Source organism: Symphodus melops, assembly GCF_947650265.1.
Source record: "Symphodus melops genome assembly, chromosome: 2".
Taxonomy (NCBI): domain Eukaryota; kingdom Metazoa; phylum Chordata; class Actinopteri; order Labriformes; family Labridae; genus Symphodus; species Symphodus melops.
Genome location: NC_136692.1, coordinates 26,650,856 through 26,671,833, shown reverse-complemented (window position 1 = coordinate 26,671,833; position 20,978 = coordinate 26,650,856). Strand labels below are relative to the sequence as shown.

At 41.1% G+C, this 20,978-nt stretch overlaps 1 protein-coding gene across 1 annotated transcript; it reads left to right on the top strand.

The window, feature by feature from the left end:
- Positions 1 to 20,978, top strand: LOC306818973 (lysyl oxidase homolog 4-like). The gene is made up of 15 exons (XM_079336736.1): positions 1 to 79; positions 958 to 1,226; positions 1,314 to 1,924; positions 2,603 to 2,814; positions 9,428 to 9,466; positions 9,581 to 9,788; positions 11,510 to 11,690; positions 13,657 to 13,811; positions 13,916 to 14,083; positions 14,796 to 14,958; positions 15,049 to 15,292; positions 16,185 to 16,300; positions 16,692 to 16,828; positions 20,114 to 20,225; positions 20,338 to 20,978. The coding sequence occupies exons 2-15, from the start codon at positions 959 to 961 to the stop codon at positions 20,406 to 20,408; spliced, it is 2,685 nt and encodes an 894-aa protein (XP_079192862.1). The 5' UTR covers positions 1 to 79; position 958; the 3' UTR covers positions 20,409 to 20,978.

Sequence of the window (20,978 nt, the reverse complement as noted above, 5' to 3'; positions counted from 1 at the left end):
CCAAACTCACTGCCTTCTTTTCCTCCAGTGCTCTGTCCCTTCTTTCTCTCAGTGACTCCAGGCTGAGATCAACAGAGAGGTGAGTTCAACTCCAACATTTCTTTTACTCTTCTCCATCCTTCACTTCCACTTTTATCTCACATCATCTTCCTCCAAAACTCAAGATTTAATCCAGCTGAGCATATCTCTTATCTCTTCTTTGGGAATCTTAATCCACCCCTACTTATAGCTTTTTATTTACACATTAGTTTGTTTCACTGCATGTCAGCATATGAACAGCAGAACGTAGACACCTAAATGGACCAATTTCCAAAAAGGTGTCCCTCACATCCTCCAGACCTGTTCTCCTCCCGCAGCTTATCTTTAGAAGAGACGGTTTAAAGGGCCAGTCCAAGCAGAAATGAATCATTACTCATTAAACAAAACGTCTCTCACACTCGCAGACCCGCTGCTTTATTTATGTGTGAGAACATTTTTATGACTCTGTTTATTTGCTTTTGTGTCTGTTGGCTAAAAGCATGCAGCTCAGCTTGAGGGTTTGCGGAAAGCCAAAGTTTCCGTTGGCTGGATGGAGAGGCTACTTTTAGCTTGGGTTATTACTCTCTGTGCTCTCTCTGGTTCAGACTGACGGCCACGTTTTCACAATGTTTCTGAAGCCTTTAACAGCCCCATAAGTGACTCTGATTATTTTAACGGATAATAACATCTATCAGTCTTACCTCTTACTGTGGAATGTCCCGGCACGGTTAGAAGAGGAGTTTCTAATGATATGTTTAGTCAGCGTTTGGAATGTGAGTTTCATGGCTTTATGCGATTTGTTGGATTTTTGTGGCCACATGTGCGTTTATATTTAGGGGCTCCTGCTTTACGTGCATCCTCTCTGTGAACTGTACTGTTTATCTTCTCTTTGTGTGACACCTCACTGATTCTGTCTCTTCCGTTTTTCTTTTTCGACAGGATGCTGCGCCTCAGCTCCCTGTCCACACTGCTCCATCTGCTTTTCCTCTTCCCTCCTCCGCTGTCTGCCCAGGAGGTGCGTGTGCGTCTAGCAGGCACGGGCCGGCGAGGTGAAAACGAGGGACGTGTGGAGGTGTACTACAATGGTGCATGGGGCACGGTGTGTGATGACGAGGTGGATCTAAATCTGGCCAATGTGCTGTGCCGACAGCTGGGCTTCCAACGAGGCATTACCTGGGCGCACAGTGCCAAGTTTGGCCAGGGACAAGGTATGTTCAGCCAGTGATGTTTTATATGTGAACAACACAAAGTTACTAAATCTTTTGATTCCTTGACTTGTCTGTCTTTCCTGCTAGGTCTGATCTGGTTGGACAATGTTCGCTGCAAGGGCACAGAGCTTTCTATTGCAGACTGTCGCTCCAATGGTTGGGGAATCAATGACTGCACCCACTCTGAGGACCTGGGCGTCCTTTGCAGTCCACAAAGGAGAAGCGGCCACACAGAGATAGCTTCTTCATCCTCCCGGCACCAGCCAAGGTCACAGTCTGTGTATCCTCCCGCTCCACCTTCAGCCCCAGCCTACATCTCCTCCTCTCCTGCGAGAGGCCACGAGATCGCACTCAATCGCTACCCAACTTCATCCCGTCGCAGCATCTTGTCCCCGCAGGAGAACGGCCACGAGATTCAGATCTTGCGAAGAAACCGCGGTGGCTCCAGACCAACCTTGCAATCTAGCTCAGCTCTACCACAAGGGCACCAGCTACCTTCACATCTGGCGAACGCAGCCTACAGGCAGAGGCAGGAGTCGGCGAGGCCCAGTCCCCAGACAGTGAGACGGGAGGCAGAGGTAGACAGGCAGTCCCAAACCCGGAGAAGTGACAGACATCAGCAGCTCAGTGGGAACCATGTTGAGCCAGAGCCTGTTTACCCAGACATGGGACTGGAGACTGATGCACATTACACACAGGTAATGAAATAAAAACACACACAAAGACACACACAGAGCTTCTTAAGAAGGTTCACTCCAGCTTGATTCAAATTCCCATAAATAAAAACCCTTTGTGGAGCCACAGGCCAGAGAACGTCTCTAATTTGAGACAAACCTTAAACACGATCCAGCAGTATATAGGCTTTGGGTTTAGAAGACATCCCAACCATGAAAATCTACAGCCAAAGTCTTTAAATGAAAAGATCAAAGGAAATCCCAAGACATTCACCACTTGTGTTTTTTTTTTCTCATCAACATCCAGAGTTTGAGTTTCTTAATCATTTTAAATTGTCCTGACACCGCTCCCGACACATGAAACAAACCCTTAGTTTCCTTCCTGTTGCCGACAGTACACGGTATGATTAGAGAGTGTGATGATTAAAGAACAAGCGTGTCATCTTATCACGTTCATCTTCTCTCTCTGCAATCTCTGCAGAAATAAAGTCAAACAAATTCATGTTTATTGTCTCAAGTGAATCCTGTTTCGTTGTGCATGCACGCTTGGTTGATGTATGTTTAGATAAGAGGCTTCAAAAAGTGAAAGAGGCTGCGTCTATCCTGTGGGCCAGAAACAAGTTGAAATAAAAGCTTTTGATTATTTTGGGGATAAATTCATATAACTCTTATTAATCAGCTTTTTTGTCTTCTTGTGGACAGGGGTCTGAGAGGCTTCACTTAGAGGAGGCTCGTCTCCGGCCAGTGCTGTCCAGCAATAACGGCAGGATGGTGACAGAAGGAGTTCTTGAAGTGAAGCATGCTGGGAAGTGGCGTCATGTGTGTAGCCAGGGATGGGACCTCAGCAGCAGCCGTGTTGTCTGTGGCATGTTAGGATTCCCTGCTGCAGAAGCGTTTGACCAAAACGCCTACAGGTGGGTATGTGAGAGTGGACACGGCAGAGTAAATGAGGAGGACGTAGACAGAAAAGGTTTGAGTGTGTGTGTGTGTGTGTGTGTGTGTGTGTGTGTGGTTATGAAAAGGATGGAAAAGTGTGGTAGACTACATATCCCTTCATGGATTGGACAGCCCCATGCCTGGATAGTTGTTCCATCCCCCCTGTAGTAGAGGTTAACCACAACTGCTGTCATTACTAAACCCACACTTGGCCTGGCTTGTCCACTGTGGCATTAGCCGAGCCCGACTCGCCGCCAGACCTGTCTGTCCCTCTGGCTGAGTGGGCCTCAGCGGAGACCTTTAAAATAGTCTCCGAGTGTGTTATTAATGTCAGATCCAGACTACGAGATTATCATCATCATCTTCATCATGGTGTGTGTCTTTTCATGAAACCTCTATTACATGGTTTCAAATCCTATGATTAAGAAACACCCCAGTAAAAACTGTGTGCAGCAGCACTTTCTAATGTAGAGGGCGATGTCTGAAAGTCTGAGGACTTTGTCCTTTTGATCTCTCGGTAAATCTCCATCATAGACTGTATAGAACATGGACGTTGTGTCAGTGATGACACCTTTTGGTTTCTGAAGACTCATGATGAAGCCCAGTCATGGCGATCACCATTTTGGCAGTGCCTACTCCTAACTAACTTTCGATTCAGGCAAAGAGGAGAAGTTATCACAGTTGCTGAAACACTGTTGACTAACCTGCCAAATAACGAGCATACTCCAAACGATAGCAACCAAACAAACAAAGCCAACAGTGTCAGGACTAACGTAGTCTCCTGGCTTCACCTGGAAGTCTAATCAGCCATGTCCCTTTTTATACAAGTGTATGCATAACTCTTAGCCTTAGTATAATCATAATGGATGGGTTGTACGGTAATTCTATACAGATGAAAATTATTTGTTTTAACTGTTTTAACTTCAAACTGGAAACATGTTTATTTCTGCTGTAAAGACGTGTATGTAATATGGGCTCTTAAAGGGATTCCTTGTTTTCTTGGATCCAACCTCATGTGGACACTTGAGGAACTGGCTTCATTTCTCAATGACTGGTTGCTGCTTTGTTGCTTCCAAAATCAGAAGTGAAATAATTGTTTAATGAGACAAATGACAAATATAGATTTTGTATTTTTAAATCTCTTACGAGCAGCATGTTTTCAAGCTAGACAGAAACAAAAACAAATGTTAATGATCAAGTATAAAGTCCTTGATGAAAATGTAGTTTACAATATTTTCATAAAAACCCCAAAGACGAGTAAGTTAGTTGTAAAGGTAGTAAAAAAAAAAAAGCTTTGTAGCAAAGTAGACAAGACCACATCTTTCTGTTATCTTTTTTAGTCCCTCACAGACTTTTACTGTCAAGCTGCTGTGCTGATGTTGTCTTGATAAATCCATCTCATTATTCACAAATATTAACTGAAGCACCCACACAAACCTTCAACGCCGTTATACACACCAAAAAAAACAAACAATCCCGAACCAACAGACAAATGCTAATGCCTCCCCACCTCCACCCTCATGGTAAAGTTTCATACGAGACCTTACGGTCCATATGCGCACAAAAATAAACACACGCGCTTGTTCAGACAGGAACACAACCCTCTGTGTGTGTCGTCTGCCCACAGAGATCTTTTTATGGCTCGGCTAACAGGACGACTGTACTGACCACTGGCCTGCCCTCCACCATCTGTCCTGAATGGTGCCAATAATTACCCCTTGTGTTCTGCTCTGCTCAGCTCCTCTCCAGGCTGCATCTCCTCATTTGCCCTGTTTACCACCTTGGCGGCCACAGTCTAGCAATAAGACTTCTTAATGGCCAGTTCAGAGCAACTTTCGAAGCAATGATGTGAAAAAGTCACATCACACATGGATAGTAACAAAAGTAAAAGAAGCAAAGCCCCTCTCAAAAATTGGATTGGTTTTCAATCATGTAAATGTTTTAACTCTAATGCTAATGTGGACAAGAATACTGAAAACCCCTCATGTTGTTTGAAGAAACATCATGTTTTGATGCTAAGAACCAAACCAGTCATTTGTGTAAAGGTTGGAACGGGCCAGAGAATGTTGTTTGTTTTTTGTCAACCTCCACCCAGCTACGTGGGAGATTAATGGACTAGCCAACTTTGTCCGAAGTAAACAGCGAAGGGAAGAGGAACATTTTTCTCCCAGAGAGTCAGCGAGGTGGATCTTTGGCATCTTGTACCACATGTGTCGCATATTTTGAAGATATTTCTGGTGTACCGTACATTTGAGAAATATTCCCTGAGGTTGAAACTGAGACATATCTTCTCTGCTTAATGACAGAAGCTGTGTTTGGACAGACTGGTAGAGCTCCAGGTCACAGTGTTTCTCTGCTCTGTTGGTCAGTCATTCCCATTGGGTTCTTACTAAAAAAACTAAAAAACATTTGATGCATATACTCAACACTTTAGAACAAAGACGATGTTACGAAGAGGATGAACCACACCTGGTTACTGATTTAATTTTTCTCTAACACCAAAGTGGATTTTGTTAATTGAAACTTCCCAACAGCTACTTAATTGATTTTCATGGCATATGGTACAAACATAGACACATTGGTGGCTGAATCCCAAAAGCTATCAGCTATCACCTGACTAAGATTTAGCCACGCCAACCTTTTGGGGGGTTACCAGGGGATGATGAATTAAAAACAACCAAAACACTGAGAATGCAGAATCTTTGAATTAAAGCTAGTGATCTCCTGATTATTACATGCCATCATCAGATCATCATCAGAACGTTTTCGCTTTTACAATGGATTATCTCGGATTCTTCAAGATAAATATGCTCAAAATCTGGCACTTACATGAATTATTTAGAAACAAGAAGCCCTGAACATTTCCTTTAAATCCATCATGAGTTTGGCATTTGTATTTTTTTTAATGAAACTCCTTCACAGCTCAACCTCTGTCTGCCTCGGTTTACATACGGGCCTTCAGGATACTCAGAGGTTGAATCCTGATGACGTTCGTGATCAATGGTCTTTTGAGTTAAATGCCTCCATTGGATGGTTTGCCTTGAAATTGGGTCATTAGGGCATAATGTCCTCATCTGACTAAACTGTGAAACTTCAGGATTACATAATGTCTTTTCTAACATGTAATTCAGGTCACAGTTTCGATTTATCCAATAATTTGTTTCTGACAAAAACATTTAAATGGAATACTTACTCTCGCCTGCCTCACTTGTACATAATGATTAGATGGAAAGTTGACAAACAGCTGACCTGTATTCTTTAGAAACATTGAAATGTCAGTAGGAATGTACTTGTGTTAATAATCTCATGTTGCTTGAAACTCGGTATAGTATGCACAGCAGCTCTTGTTTTATAATAGTCAAATCTTTGTTGGTACACTGTGTTGGCAATGGTCAGTTCTCTTCTTCAGAGTTTTCATCCACTACAACAGTTGCAATTATGGTCAGTGAGATCCTCTAATCAAAAATGTTTTCTCAACTGAATGACCTACAGCACCCTTATGTGTCAGCACTTTTCTGCGTGGCCATGTGGTTGTTTTTTTCCCTGTGTGACTGCCTTTGTTTCAGCCTGTTAAGTTGCTCAGCGCATTTTTACAGATGTTTAAATAGTGTTCTTACAAAAGGAAAGTGTATAAGCTATTTTCCAGCTCTGTTGTTTCATCACATCAACACTCTCTTTGAGGTTATAACTTCTTCAGTCTTTCAGTCCAATTTACTTTAACCCCCTGCTCTTTTTCCCCTCCTCACTCACAGCCTTTTTAAAGTATTTTAATGCTTTTTGGACAATTATACTAAAACCCACATTTCATGGAAAGTACATCATTATGACCCCTTTAAGTTTTCGTCTACAGGTTGTCGTGCAGTCAGTGTGGTAACATAATGTCTCTGTAGTGCGATTGTTTCAGTCAGGCAGCATTGCATTCATGCACTATAATAACAGGTTATCTTACTGTCAGCTTCTTTCTCCACCATGGCTAATATTGTGTGGTCAGAATTGCATACATAATCTGCCACTGAGCTGATGATCCTGAAAATGAAGACTGTCTTCTCCTGGTTAGAAAAGTGTTGCACAGCTGCAGTCATAACCTGTTAGTCGTGCCTCAGGCCTGATGCTGTGGTTTTATTTCCTTTAATTCCCCTTAAAAGACTGAACGAGCCGTAACTCCGCTCTAACTTGTGTGCCCATCGCAGCAGGACAACTGAGACAAGTATCAGTGAATCAGAAGAAAACGCTTTTCTTCTTCCTGTGAAGTTAAGCGACGCTCATAAAAGTTGCCCAGTCCACTGAGACTTCCTCTTACATGACTTTTCTCAGAATTCGGTGACGATGCTGGGGATTTAAAGAGCATTGTATTTTATGGAGGCAAGGCAGGGAAAGTGGCTATGTACGTGCATATTTCCATGTCTGGTGTGTGTGAACCAACATGCTACTGCTCGACCGCACAGCAGACACTGCCAAGCACAGCAGGCAATTATACGGGTAGCACCCCGGCCCCCCCTTCTCCCCTCCTCTTCTACTTCGCCACAAACTCCCTATCTCTCTAATTACAACTTAACACTGAGTTACGGAATATCTTTCACACTGTTCAGACACATAACATACAGACTCAAACAAGATACCAGTTTAAGAAAAGGTCCCGCTTTTAGACGAGCAAAAACAATGGAATAGAAGGAAGGGAGGAAGAAGAAGAAACAGATCAGACAAAAACAGAGTATAAGGAAAACAAACCTGGAGAAAATGGAATGATGAAAAAAATAAGCTTACATAAATGGAAAAAATGAAGAGGAGATGAAGGAATAAAAACAAGAAGGCAAACTGAAACAGCAGAAGGAAGACAGGACAGAAAAAAAGGAAATCATCGAACCAAGCAGAAATGGTGGACTAAGAAACATAGGCCAACACAATGATAACAACCTTGGCCTTTATATCAATGCTATGTGTAATTTGACATGTTACCAGTAGGCTAAAAACGAGCGGAGAGGATCGTGTTGGCAGGATTCTTCCTCGGTGAAACATTCGTCTGTTTGCGCTCACACAAACAGCTCAACCTGAAAATATCAGAACATTTTCAGGAGTTTTGTGCAAATGGTGAACATGATTCTGTGGTTGCAGGATAGGAAAATAAGTAAATTGATTTTCAGAGGGAGACTTTAGTCTTGACCAGATTGGCGGCCTAAATTACACCCTCAACTGCCGAATTGCAACAAACGTGACAAAGTAATGATATGAAACAGAGATAGATAGATAGATAGATAGATAGATAGATAGATAGATAGATAGATAGATAGATAGATAGATAGATAGATAGATAGATAGATAGATAGATAGATAGATAGATAGATAGATAGATAGATAGATAGATAGATAGATAGATAGATACTTTATTGATCCCGAGGGAAATTCAAGTTCAAGAGTGAGCTTATCTGAGTGTGGAAAATTCCCTTCTCTGTGAAAGAAATCCTTTTGCTGTCTGGCCGTATGACTGATGAATTGCAGTTCACATGTTCCATACAGTGGTTTTTCTGGCTCATAGTTCCTATTGTGGGTTTCCTTACGAGCCCCTCCAGCTCCCAACACATCTCTCATTTAACGCATTTAATGTGACTGTGCATCATAATGGAACAGCAGGATACTGGGGTTCTCCTGGAGAGGAAACATGTCCAGATTTAGTTTTCTCAAATATTTAATTGCATCATGAATCTGAGTACACAGAAAGCTCTCCTCCTGTCTATACTTGGTGTCTTGACTCATTTAATGCAGGCATGTTCATGAAGGGCGTCAGTCTCGCTGCACCTGTCTGTGGTCACACTGCACGTTGCAGGCGGTCAGCTCTAATGTGCATGCGTGTGTGTGTGTGTGTGTGTGTCAGAGAGAGAGACACTTCCCAGACTCTGCCTGGTTTTTGAATCATTCTTTTTATTGAATCCTCTCTTCTTTTTTTTTCTTGAACATGTGGTGTGTGTATTTGTGTCCATGGGCAGGGGGCCTCACTTTGTGTATGCACTCACTGTTTCGCTCCAGTATTTGACACTACTGTGTAGTTTAAGGTAATATCCTTGTAACTCGACACAGTTTATAAAACCCTGTTGTAGTTGGCAGACCTCAATAGGGCTCCTTGCACGGATTAATGTATGGTGGTTTATTCATATTTCTGGGTCTTTCCACATTGATGTCCCAAACCAGACATCCACTGTAGACATATAGACAAACACTGAAACAGAAATACCTGTGAGGCTGTGAATGCACAAATGAAAGGACTGAAAAAAGTCATGACAAGAGGGTAGTGATTTGAGAATGTGTTTTTGTTTTTTTTATCCCTTGTTGTAAACACCCCTCTGTTGCTTATTGCAGAGTTACTGTATGTTTATCCAAAAGCACACACACCCTTACCAGCATTTGTTTCTCGGTTTGTTTATAGGTTAGATTGACAGAAAAGAGTAGGGAAGAGAAAAAAAAGGATGATTAAGGAGGAAAAGGGAACTTGAGAGCACAGGAGCAGACTGTGCGAGTGTATAGGAATACTGTTTGTTTAGTCTACTGAATGTAAAGATGCAGTTTGGACACCAAACAGTCATGCTCTCTCTGTTTCAGGAAACTGTGGGACTCGAAGTTGGCTGATCCATCCTCCAGGTAAAATCAAACTCTGCTTTTTGAGGAGATTAACTTTAAAACATGGGTTATTTGAAAATGCATTTGGTAAATCACAACTGTATTACTCATGCTTCTCCACTTCTTTCTGCCCAGACTGAGGACACAGATCAGTAAGAAGGCTTACTGGGTGGAAAAGGTGCAGTGTCAGGGCGCGGAGTCCTCTCTGTCGCAGTGTCAGGCACAGCTTTCGTTGCCCAGGAGTGATGTCCCATGCAGAGGTGGCATGCACGCTGTGGTGCGCTGTGTCCCTGGATCACAGTTTGCACGCTATGGCAGAGCATCTGCACCCCCTGCTGTGCCAGTGAGTGTGAAGAATGATATAAATCATATTATTGTATTGTATTTAAAAACTCCTTTACTCTTTTCTGTGTGTCACATTATATCAGAAGATCCTCTCTTAAATCTGTGTTATCTTCACAGTTAAAGCTACAGATAGCAGGTTATTTGCTAAGTATCAAGATTGTTTTGACATCTTTTTCCTTGTAGCTATCATGCTTTTTTTTAAATTAATTTTTGGCACCAGTTACTGGTTTTTGTTACCTTCAGACAGGCTGTCTCAGCTTCCTCTGGCATATGTTAAGCTAAGCTAAAAACAAACAAATACTAATTAATTTAAAAAAACGTCCTATCAAAAAGTTTAATTATTGCTTTACTGAAAGTCCATGAATTTAACTTTTTTGTAGTTAAAAGAGTAAGAAAAGCACACAAAAGCATCAAAGAATAAAGTTCAAAAAGAAAGAATATCAAATACTTTGTAAAACTAATAAACATCTGATTATAGAGAATTCTTTGGTCCTTTCCTTGCATAGAGTGCAAGAACAATCCTATACCCATCTCATGTCAGTGCTAGCATAACAGTCTAAGCTACAGCTAGCAGGTAATGTAGTGTAGTAGCAGGGCGGCTGTGAGAAGAGGCAAAATGTGATGATGCACAAATAATGTTATTCTTATTTATTATTTATTCTTTTATTTCTTTTTTAACACTTCCCAAAAATTATCCATGAAAAAATATTGAGGCACCACTGCCTTGATTTTGTTAACCTTCCTCCTGTAGCTAAACTAAGATAGACTGGTAGATTAGATGCTAGCTTATTTCCAAGCTGCCAAACTGTCCTGACAAAAAGATACATTTTAATAATTATATTTTTATGTGCCAACTTGAAATTGATTTAATATTATTGCAGTTAAAAAGAGCAAGAAGCCTCTAGTACAAAAGAAAAAATATATTGGAAACATCCCACAGTCAGTCCTAAACTGGGATATAAAATACTTGCTCTTCATGTTTACTCTTGGGTTTCAGCCACTCCACAAATGGAGGTAAGTGCTGTTAGAGAAGGACTTTAGGCCTTCAAATGATTGTATGGACTTCTCCTATCAGACAGGAATTAAAGAAAATACTGGAGCACACAAATCACTTCAGGCAAATTTATTTAGCGGGAAATATCTAACGTTAGAACAAGTGTATTGCTATGTTAGTCCTATGAATTCTTTTGAATTGTTCTACATGTTGGTAAATGCCTATTCTCCTTCTTTTTCAGAGTTATACAACACTGAGGCCAGTCTTAAATCTTTGCGTTAATTATAAGGCTTCAACCAGCAATTGGTTAGCTTGACATTTAGAAACCCTTACTTAGCTTGGCTCTGTTTTATTTTAGTAACTTCCAGCAACTCTAGCTCTATTCTGCTCAATTAGCAGAAATACATCATTTGTTTGTGGAACCTAAAGTGTAAAAAAAAAGGCAAGGTAAAAACAGTTTGTATTAAATCATATTTTGTAACTTCAGACAGGTCAAGACTAGAAGTTTTAAGATAGGCTAAAAAGCTGTGGTTTCAACCATCGTGACAAACTGTATTGAAATAAAGATATCACGTTCACTAACCCAGTGTGAGCATGAACAGAATTTCCTTTACATGCTGGTTTTTATCTCAAAAAGTATCAATAGAGGTGAAAACAAAATTATAATAAAAATGTTTATTGATCAAATCCTATTTCTAATCTACATTATTCTTCTTTTCTTTCAGCCTGTAGTGCGTCTGAAGGCGGGCCCACGGCTCGGGGAAGGCCGCGTCGAGGTGCTAAAGGAGGGGAAGTGGGGCACTGTGTGTGACCACCTGTGGGACATGCCCGCTGCTAGCGTGGTCTGCAGAGAGCTTGGCTTTGGGACCGCCAAAGAGGCCTTGAACAAGGCCCAACTGGGACAGGGTAAGATCAGAGGCAGACCCAGAGCCACACACATAGTGTACTTTACTTAAAGCCAAACTGTACTTTGAATTTTATTTTCTGGTGATGCATAGCTTTACTCACCATGACTGGTGAGGTTACAGTGGGAGAAGGTTGCTCTATTGTGGGAAGGTGCTCTTTTTCATAAAAACATAAACAGTTAAAAAAAAAAAAAAAAAAGCTCTGATAAACACTTTTGTGCCATTGCCCAAGTTTACCCTGCACTATGAGCATGATCAATTCCACACTTTTTTCCTTTAGACTAAACACTTCTCAGCATAAATGTGTGTTGCTAAATGCAGCACTCTAAGAACCATGAGTCCGAGTGGACAAATAAACTCAGAGAAAATGTTTACAGCCTGACTTCTACTTCTATCAAAGAAAGTTGATTGTCAAGCAATCTACCCATGACCATTTACAAAAGTTCAAACTCTGCTCGGAGGTTCCAGTGACCCAAACAATGGCATGTGGAGTTGTCAAAATAAACCTGTTGTATGTGAAAACTTAGAGCAGCTTTGAAACCAGGATGTCATTCCATTATCACTTAGCATGATTACAAGATTGTGATAACTCTGGCATTGCCTTTGTTCTGGGAATACAAATATAGCCACTGCATTGTGTAGCAGTAACAGTGTTAAAACTGTTCTTCGGAATTAGACCCCACTTTCACACACTTAGTTTTTTTTTGTTTTTTTTTAAATGAATGTCCTGCAGTAACTCTGTAATCACGTTCATTTCCTCCCATTATCTTTCTGCACAAATGAGCACATACCATGCATTTCCCTCTCACTACTTTAATTAAGTAATGCGTGGAAAACACTTGAGTGTTCCTTTAGGGCTCTATTAAAGTAGGTGCTTTGGGGCTGTTATGTTTGAATAATGAACGTGGTTAAAAGTCAAATTGGAGCTTTATGGCTTACCATGCTCCAGTTATTTGACCAGACTTGTGTGAATATGTAACAAAGAAGAAGAAATGTGAGGGCTCTTGGGTAAGAGGACTAAGTGAAGAGCAGCTTGAGTCGTCTTGATGACATCATTAGCTATTTTAGGCCTAATTACAGGGTTTTAAAGGTGCTTCAGCTTGGTCCTCACACACCTACACAAAGATAGATGTGTTCAAAGTTTTTCGTGCATTTTGGGAGCTATTTTGGTCTATAGAGCATGCTGCTGAGTATACAGTAATTTAGTCAGAAAGCTCCTTGGCTAAGCTCAGTTTCAGAGCCACATCAGAGGTCCGGATCCTGTCTGGGTTTTTAATCCAACTCTGGTGACATCTGTGGTTGCAAAGCCATCAGGTTTCAGAGTCTTAAATGTACGTGCGCATGTGTGTGTGCGCACAAACCAGTCATTCTCAGCTGGTTTTTCAACCCATCACCAACTTGTTATTTACAAATTGTGACCCAAATTTCTGATGTTTTTCAACCAATGACATTTGTTTCATGACAAGTTGTATAGTGTGGACCTTTATGGAGCAGAACAAAAAGCACTTCATTTATTATTTGGCTATTAATTTTCCACAAACAAATTCATGACCCACTGGAAATGGCTCTGCGACCCACTTTTGGATCCTGACCAACCTGTTGAGAAGCACTGGTCTAAACTATGTCCTTACATTTATTATAAGCCACATTAACCTGATAAGTAACAAATTATGCCTGAACTTCTGAACGTTTGTAAAAAATCTCACAATGCAGAAATGAGATGTTAAAACTAAATTAGATCATTTAGTAGCAAGTAGGTTCCTACTTCATTGAAAAGTATTTTTACTAATTTCACTTGGCTGAAGTCATATTTTTAATATCTTGAAAAAATGAGTGAGCCTGAACTTATCCATTTAATGTGGCTTATTATAAGTGCAATGAGATATTTTTAACAAGAAATGACATATTCTAAGATTACGTTTTGTGATGTGTACATAAATCTCTCAACTGTGCTCCATCCTTGTTAGGTACTGGTCCCATCCACATGAACAGCGTGCAGTGTACAGGCAGAGAGAGGTCTGTTACAGAGTGCCACTTCAGACCAGTGCCCCTTTACAGCTGCAAACACAGTCAGGATGTGGCGGTCCGCTGCAACGTGCCCAACACTGGCCTGCAGGCAACAGTGAGAATAATACAAAAAACATACGCACATACTGTATATATACAAAAACAAGTACGTAGCAGCATTTAAGGAATGACAAAAAAAACCCTCTCCTTAACCCTCAGGTTCGTCTGGCAGGCGGCAGGGAGCCATCAGAGGGCCGTGTGGAGGTCCTGATGGATGTTGGAGGGGTGAGACGTTGGGGCTCCGTCTGCAGTGAGAACTGGGGCATCAACGAGGCCATGGTGGTCTGTCGACAGCTCGGCTTGGGCTTTGCTGCAAGAGCTCATCAGGTAAACAGCCAAACAGGATATGCAGGGGTTTTCCTTTCACGTTTCTGATTCAAGCTTTTGTCCTTTGTGCTCCTATATTTCTTTTTCCTCTCTCTCCGTCCTGCTGTTTGTGTGTCTGTGCTGTGTTATTACCGAGGCCTGAGGTAATTACAGGCTTCTCTAACGTCCACTTCCAGCACACTGAAAATAAAAGAGGGAAAGTGAGGCAAAGAGGGATCGGGAGAAATTCACAGAGCAAACAAACTGAAAATAGATGTGTGCATGGAAAGGGCAGCTCGAGTGTGTGTTGGAAGGTGGTGGGCTGCTTGGAACATTTAACGTGCAGTTTGGGAAATGTGAAAACGTGTGGAAAATGTGATAATGTGTATAGTTCATGTAAAAAGAAGTGTTTCTTCGTTAATAGCTGGGACTGTTTGCCTTCATCTTCTTCACGGTGTATTGACTGCCCTCATATAGCAAGCCTTTCAAGTCTACCGCCATCTGTTCATTCTGCATTTCAACATCCACGTATTCATACACAAGAACAGAGGCTTCTTAGCATCCTATCGTTTGGGAGACTTTAAAGATTCAGTATCTTGCACAAAGACACTTATAGATGCAAACTGAAGGAGCCAACCTTGGGATAATTGTACATCCTGCTCATACCTGACAGTGTTTTTCCCACAACTGCAGAAATCGGCGTTGATGATTCTGTTTCTGTGCATCTATGCAGGAAACCTGGTACTGGCCTGGTTCTTCTGATGCTAGTGAGGTGGTTCTTAGTGGAGCTCACTGTACCGGCACTGAGATGTCTATCCAGCAGTGTCGCAGGAACACAAATGTCTACTGTCCCAGAGGAGGAGATGGCAAGGCTGCAGGAGTCACGTGTGTAGATAGTGAGTTCAAAACTAGCAAACGTGTATTTTTTGTGCAATGATGCGTCAATTTACCCAGAGTTGTGACTTGTGAGTTGTGATGCCTTTTAGCTGCTCCTGACCTTGTGCTGGACGCACAGCTTGTCCAAGAGACAGCCTACCTGGAGGACCGACCCCTGCACCTGCTGACCTGCGCCAACGAGGAGAACTGCCTGTCCTCCTCTGCAGCCAGGATGAACTGGCCCTACGGACATCGCCGCCTGCTACGCTTCTCCTCCCGTATCATGAACCTGGGACGTGCCGACTTCAGACCCCGTGCCACCAGAGAAAGTTGGACATGGCACCAGTGTCACAGGTAAGACATTTACTATGCAGCTGTGTCACGAAGAGGAGCTTTCAAGTTTTTATTTCAACCACCAGCTGCTGATTTAAAGCTTTCAGCCAGATGCAGAAGATGTAGTGATTTAAGTTGCTGCAGGGTTTGGCTGGGAAAAAAAGCTGCATGACCTCCTCCTGGGCACAGCAGCGGGCATCATTAGAGGTTGGACAAGAAAAAGAAGCATTTTGGAGGATTAAGTTGCCACCAGCTGTCTTGAAACAAAATGCCTGCAGAAGAAAATACATTTGGCAATACAGACACTGGGTGCCGAATATCCAAGTTTTCTTTTAACATCTGGGCTATAAATAACCAAAAGTCTGTTATTTAACGTAATAAAAACACAACCTTTTATCCTCCAAAATGATTGTTTACAACAAACATCCTTCTCTCTGGGACCCAGTTGTTACAGTCACAAACCATGACTGCACTCTGCACAGTCTGGCTTCTTATCAGCGGTTGTGGTTCTGTGTCCCAAACGAGAAGACCAGCTCGGTGTCTCTGTCAGCCACAACCCAATCACTACCTCAGCAACCAGCAAACACATGGTTTGACTTTTAGCTTTTTGGTAGAGTCTCTTCTGGGAATGTCTTTTGTAATGAGAGAAGTGTGACATCAAACCTAAATCTATCTGCACACTTGTGTTTTTAAAATGTATGTCCTTGTTTATTTTACACCTGCTCTGAAAAGTCGAAGCTGTACTCATCGAAATAAACAATAAAATCAAGGTTTATGTTTTTTTCCAAGGATGATTTTTGGAAGAATGTTAAAGGAACATCACACATTGAATTGAGTACTTCCTGTGTTTCATTGTCAACTTTCCACAAATTGCCTTGATGCATTAATCTTAAGTGTCACGTCCAATCCTCAGGCACTACCACAGCATTGAGGTTTTCACCCACTATGATCTGCTCACGCTCAATGGGACCAAGGTGGCTGAAGGTCACAAAGCAAGCTTCTGTCTGGAGGACACCTACTGCCCTGATGGTAAGAGGAATCACAGATCAGACTTGCATAAATCTGCTCTTAAGCGGGGGGGGATGTGGAAGTGAGAGCCAAAATCGTGACAAGCTGGAGACTACATAAAGTGCAAAGCACAAATCCCATAATGAGCATTCAAAGTTAGTGGCGGGCTGTAAGATTAGAGGTTAAACCTAAATTGATCTTGGCTTTACAAAACACAGACATCTTTATGCAGCAGAGATCCTTTCTATTCATTTGAAAGCTCTAAAAAAAGATTTGGTTTTTAAATCATTTTGTTATAATTTCAGGCTGTCAGTATAAATTAAAATCCACAGAGTGACAGCGAAGAAAATTTACACATTATACAGTAGTATTCTCCCACTCAAATGCTTCCATCTTTTTCTTCTTCTTCCAGGTATCCATAAACAGTATGCCTGCTACAACATGGGACAACAGGGAATCTCTGTTGGCTGCTGGGACACCTACCGCCACGATATTGACTGCCAGTGGATCGACATTACAGACATTCGCCCTGGTGAATACATCTTCCAGGTTAGAAGCCTTTTTTTTTTTTTTTTTTTACAAATACACATCTTTAACAATAATTTACCACTTAGTCCAACACTTATTCGGTTCCATTGTTCTGTTATAAAGTCTGCAAAGCAGTCGATCAAGATAATTACAATGTGTTTAGTCAATGAAAATGAAGAGAAAAAAAGGTCCACATTTCCCTTTGCAAGGTGAACTAGCATACTTTCAGAAGCTTTCACAACCTCTCAGTGAAGGAATGAAACCTAAAAAAAAAAAACCAAGCAAACACATGGGTTAGTGTTTCAACATCTGAAGGCGCACAAGAGATAAAAGCCAAGATAAAAGACTGCAATTTCAGTAAATAGTTCTTGGCTGTTTCAGGTGTACAGCATGTATGTAGTTTTAAGGGTGTGTGCGTATTTAAGGAAAGCAAATTTAGTCTGGTTTTATATAGAAAGTAGACCTGCTATTAGCCTTCCTGAAAGTACAGGCTTATTGGCAGTGGAAAGGTCTGTCAGCATATTACACTTGTACCAGGCTAGTTTTATGTTTGTCGGTTGGACATCACATGCCTCGCTGGTTTCTAAACATCTGCTGTGGTGACCTATCTGTCATCCTTCTGTATTATTTGTTTTATTTTTTTCCTGAGAGCTCAGTTGAAGCCGAATGATGCCGTCTGCAGTCTGAGTACTTTCATGAGCTGAAGCTGTTTCACTTTGGGGTGCACGTGTATGTTTGTAGACGGTATGTAAACTACATGCAGGAGTGGTTAGACTGTGCACATGTGACGAGCCACGTCTTGAGAGATACAGTAAATCCAAATATATGTCATAAAGCAGAGATGAACTGTTGCCATGACAATGTAACCCATCAGCACTTTGTGGCCATGATTGTGGTTCAACAGTAGTTCAGTTGCTCATAAATTTGTGTAAGAAGTGAGACAGGGAGGGAGGGAGGAGGGGCACGCATCGCTCATCTTTCAAGTAGCTGGGTGTTTCTCTTTACCAAGAATCACAGGGTGGCAGCCATTTTTAGGAGCACACATTTAAGCCGATGAGTCACGTCCACCTCAGTGTGATTGCTTCTGATTGCTCCGTCATTTAAAAAATCAGTTGAACAACCTCACAGTCTTTTACAGCACGATGACGACCTTTCATTGTTCTGTAAAAAAGGCTGTGGGCCCTTTGTTTCACATTATTACAAGAGCTTTTAAGGGGACATCAGCTACCACCAAGTTAATATAATATTTTACACCACAACTATAATGAAATCATTGTCTGCTTTCAACATGCAATCATAAAAAATACATGAACTTCTTGACACCAAACTTGGGCTGAAATGTTATGAAAGAATAATATTTATGAATATTCTTCATCTAAAAGCGTTGCCTGTAAATATAATTGGAACCACAAAATGTATACTGTACGTTAAAAAATGAAACTGTGTCGCTTTGGTGAATATGTGGTCAAGTTATCTGTTTGAAGTGTGCGTCAGGAAAATTCATTTTCTTATATATAGGGCAGGCTGGCAGACAGGGTGGAAAACAACAAACCATGGCAACCAACCATGGCTACGACCTAATCATAGGCCTCAACTTAAAGCCAAACCCAAAACTGTCATTTGCTTCTCTTGTCCTTTTTTTATTCCTGCATTGAGATAACGGTGGAAAGTGATGTCATCCTATGCTAACCCCCCAATTTATATATTATGAGCCTTATAGAGAGGAAGAGAACAATAATCCTGTGGCTTGTTGGTTCGTCACGTGGAAAAAAAAACAGCTGTTTCCTAACAGTCTAAAGTGAGTTGTCACTTTCTCACTAGTTCCTGTATTTTATTAAAAAATACTCCATGCTGTGTTACTGGTCTAGACTTGGACAGAAATCTACTTCTCAGGCAAACAACAAAGGCCTTTAAACTTTAACATGTCATTTATACACTCCATAAACTAATAGACACATGTCATTTGAAAAGGAGAGCTGGTGGTGCTACTTGTCTACATCGACCATATCCAGGCTACAAGTTCCCCCCTGCTTTTTGTCTTGCTGCTACGTTAGTAAGCTTGGATTTTATAAAGAAATGACAAAAAAACCATTATTTGCACAGTGCCAACTTAATATTTTATCAGACACTGGATCCACAAAAAACACTTAGAGGTCCTTCAAGCTCTCATTCAAAAGTTTAAATATATAAAGCTTGATTGACCATGTGGTTAATTAATTAAGGACATAAATATTCCAATTTCATTTTTTAAAGGTTTATTTTTGGCTGTTTTATGACTATAGCTATGGGACAGTGGATTAAAACCTGCTTGAAGGACTGTGATCTCTGTACATGAGCAGGCATTAACCAGCCTAGTGGCAACCGTCAATTGAATTTTTACATTAGACTAAATCATTTAGTTATCATCCATCAGAAAAAAAGTGCAGAGGTATTACTTTCTTCCTCTTGAAAAGATTCTTTCTACTTTCAACAATATAACAATGTCATGTGCATACAATGTTATACAAAATGTGTGCAATTATTTTACAATGGGTCAGCGGGTCAGCCAGTAGTCTGCACAAGAGTTGATATAGAAATGTATAGTGCAGTACAAATGACGATTACTCACTATTGATGTTGTAAGATCATTAAATGACCTTTTCCCAGTTACTATAACTTCCATTAGAGTCCCACAGATGTTTTTCACATCATAATAAGTAAAGCCTTGTTGCAATGTCCCCTTAAAGCTCCTGTCAGAAGTCATTAACTGGTCCTCAACAAACTAATATAAATACTGATTCCTCTATGACCTCCACAGACAAATTAGACCACCTCACTCATAAAGGAGAAAAGAGTTTTAAAAGTGGGTTAGGGCTTGTTATGGTGTGACTTGTTATGTATCCCCACACCTTGCAATACACAATAAATTGGGGCAAAATGTCCAACACGTCAAGTTGTTGTTGTGAGCAATGTGTGATGGTGGCAGCTGCACACTGCCTGAATCACACATGCACAAGCAGGACCTGTGAAAATGCATTAATTTATGGAGCGATGTCACAGTATGATGACCGCCCCCACTGGAAGCGCCTGAGCTGGTGGAGGTTCGGTGCCTTGTTCAAGGGCACCTCGGCTCGAGAAGTGGTCTGGCAACTGTCCCGCCCCATACTACTCAATTCCATATCTTCTATCCAATGACAACTGATAAAATGTATACTTTGTTGATCAAACCTAAACCGGCTGAGTCATTCCACAAGCAGCCAAAGGGGAAGACTTTGCTCTCATTTTGCAGTATCTTACCGCTGATTTTTATTTTATTTTATGTTACAGGTGGAAGTCAATCCTTCCTTAGACATGGCTGAGGCGGACTTTCAGAACAATGTGATGCGTTGTCGCTGCAAGTACGATGGAGCACGAGTCTACATGTTTGGATGTCATGCAGGTACAGTGTGAAGACTTTGCAGTGTATTAAATCCTCTAGCCATCTCAGTCCTTCCCAGATTTGTTTGCTTTTGTTGCTAATTCATTTTCTTTCCTTTGTCTGTTTGCATTAGGTGATGCATACAGCGCAGAGGTGGAAGACTTATTTGACCACCAACGCCAGATCTCCAACAACTTCCTGTGAATTAAGGAAAACGTAGATTTAATGACAGAACAACTGAACAATTCCTCACCCCACCTCAACATGTCAGAGTATTGACATGCCAGTAACTTGAGAGTCATGAGGGTGGGAGACTGGGATGGTTGGGGAGGGACTTACTATCAACATCATCTGTTCCCGTTTGAAAGTCAAAGAAATAACAGAAGGACAAAGAGTGGAATTTTTTTTGAAAAAAACAAAGCAGAGTTGGCCGTCACAAGCATCATGTCACCATGATAGACCATAGAGTAGTTTAAAATTTGAAAAATGTTTCTTAAAATGCATTACAAGTTTATTTACCTTGATCAATACCAAACTAAAATCAGAATTGCACATGAGAGCACAACATCCTTTACTTTTACAGTGTTTCACCAAGCTGTTGTCCATTTGATATCATCGACCGTCTGTCTAAGCTTTCTGTGCTGTCAATGTTCTCATTACAAATGCAGTATTTCCTGTTACAACTGTGCGGTTTTAGTTTTGAATGATGATTTTTGTTTTAATTTCATGGTGCTATTTTGCCTTATTTTAATAAATATTGTAATGTATTGCAAA

What these genes read in the sequence shown, in the direction of transcription:
- LOC306818973 (XM_079336736.1), top strand. Translation starts at nt 959, where the DNA reads ATGCTGCGCCTCAGCTCCCTGTCCACACTGCTCCATCTGCTTTTCCTC. An exon ending in CTGCACCCCCTGCTGTGCCA is followed by an intron (nt 9,789 to 11,509) that starts GTGAGTGTGAAG and finishes CTTTTCTTTCAG; the next exon opens with CCTGTAGTGCGTCTGAAGGC. An exon ending in GGACACCTACTGCCCTGATG is followed by an intron (nt 16,301 to 16,691) that starts GTAAGAGGAATC and finishes TTCTTCTTCCAG; the next exon opens with GTATCCATAAACAGTATGCC.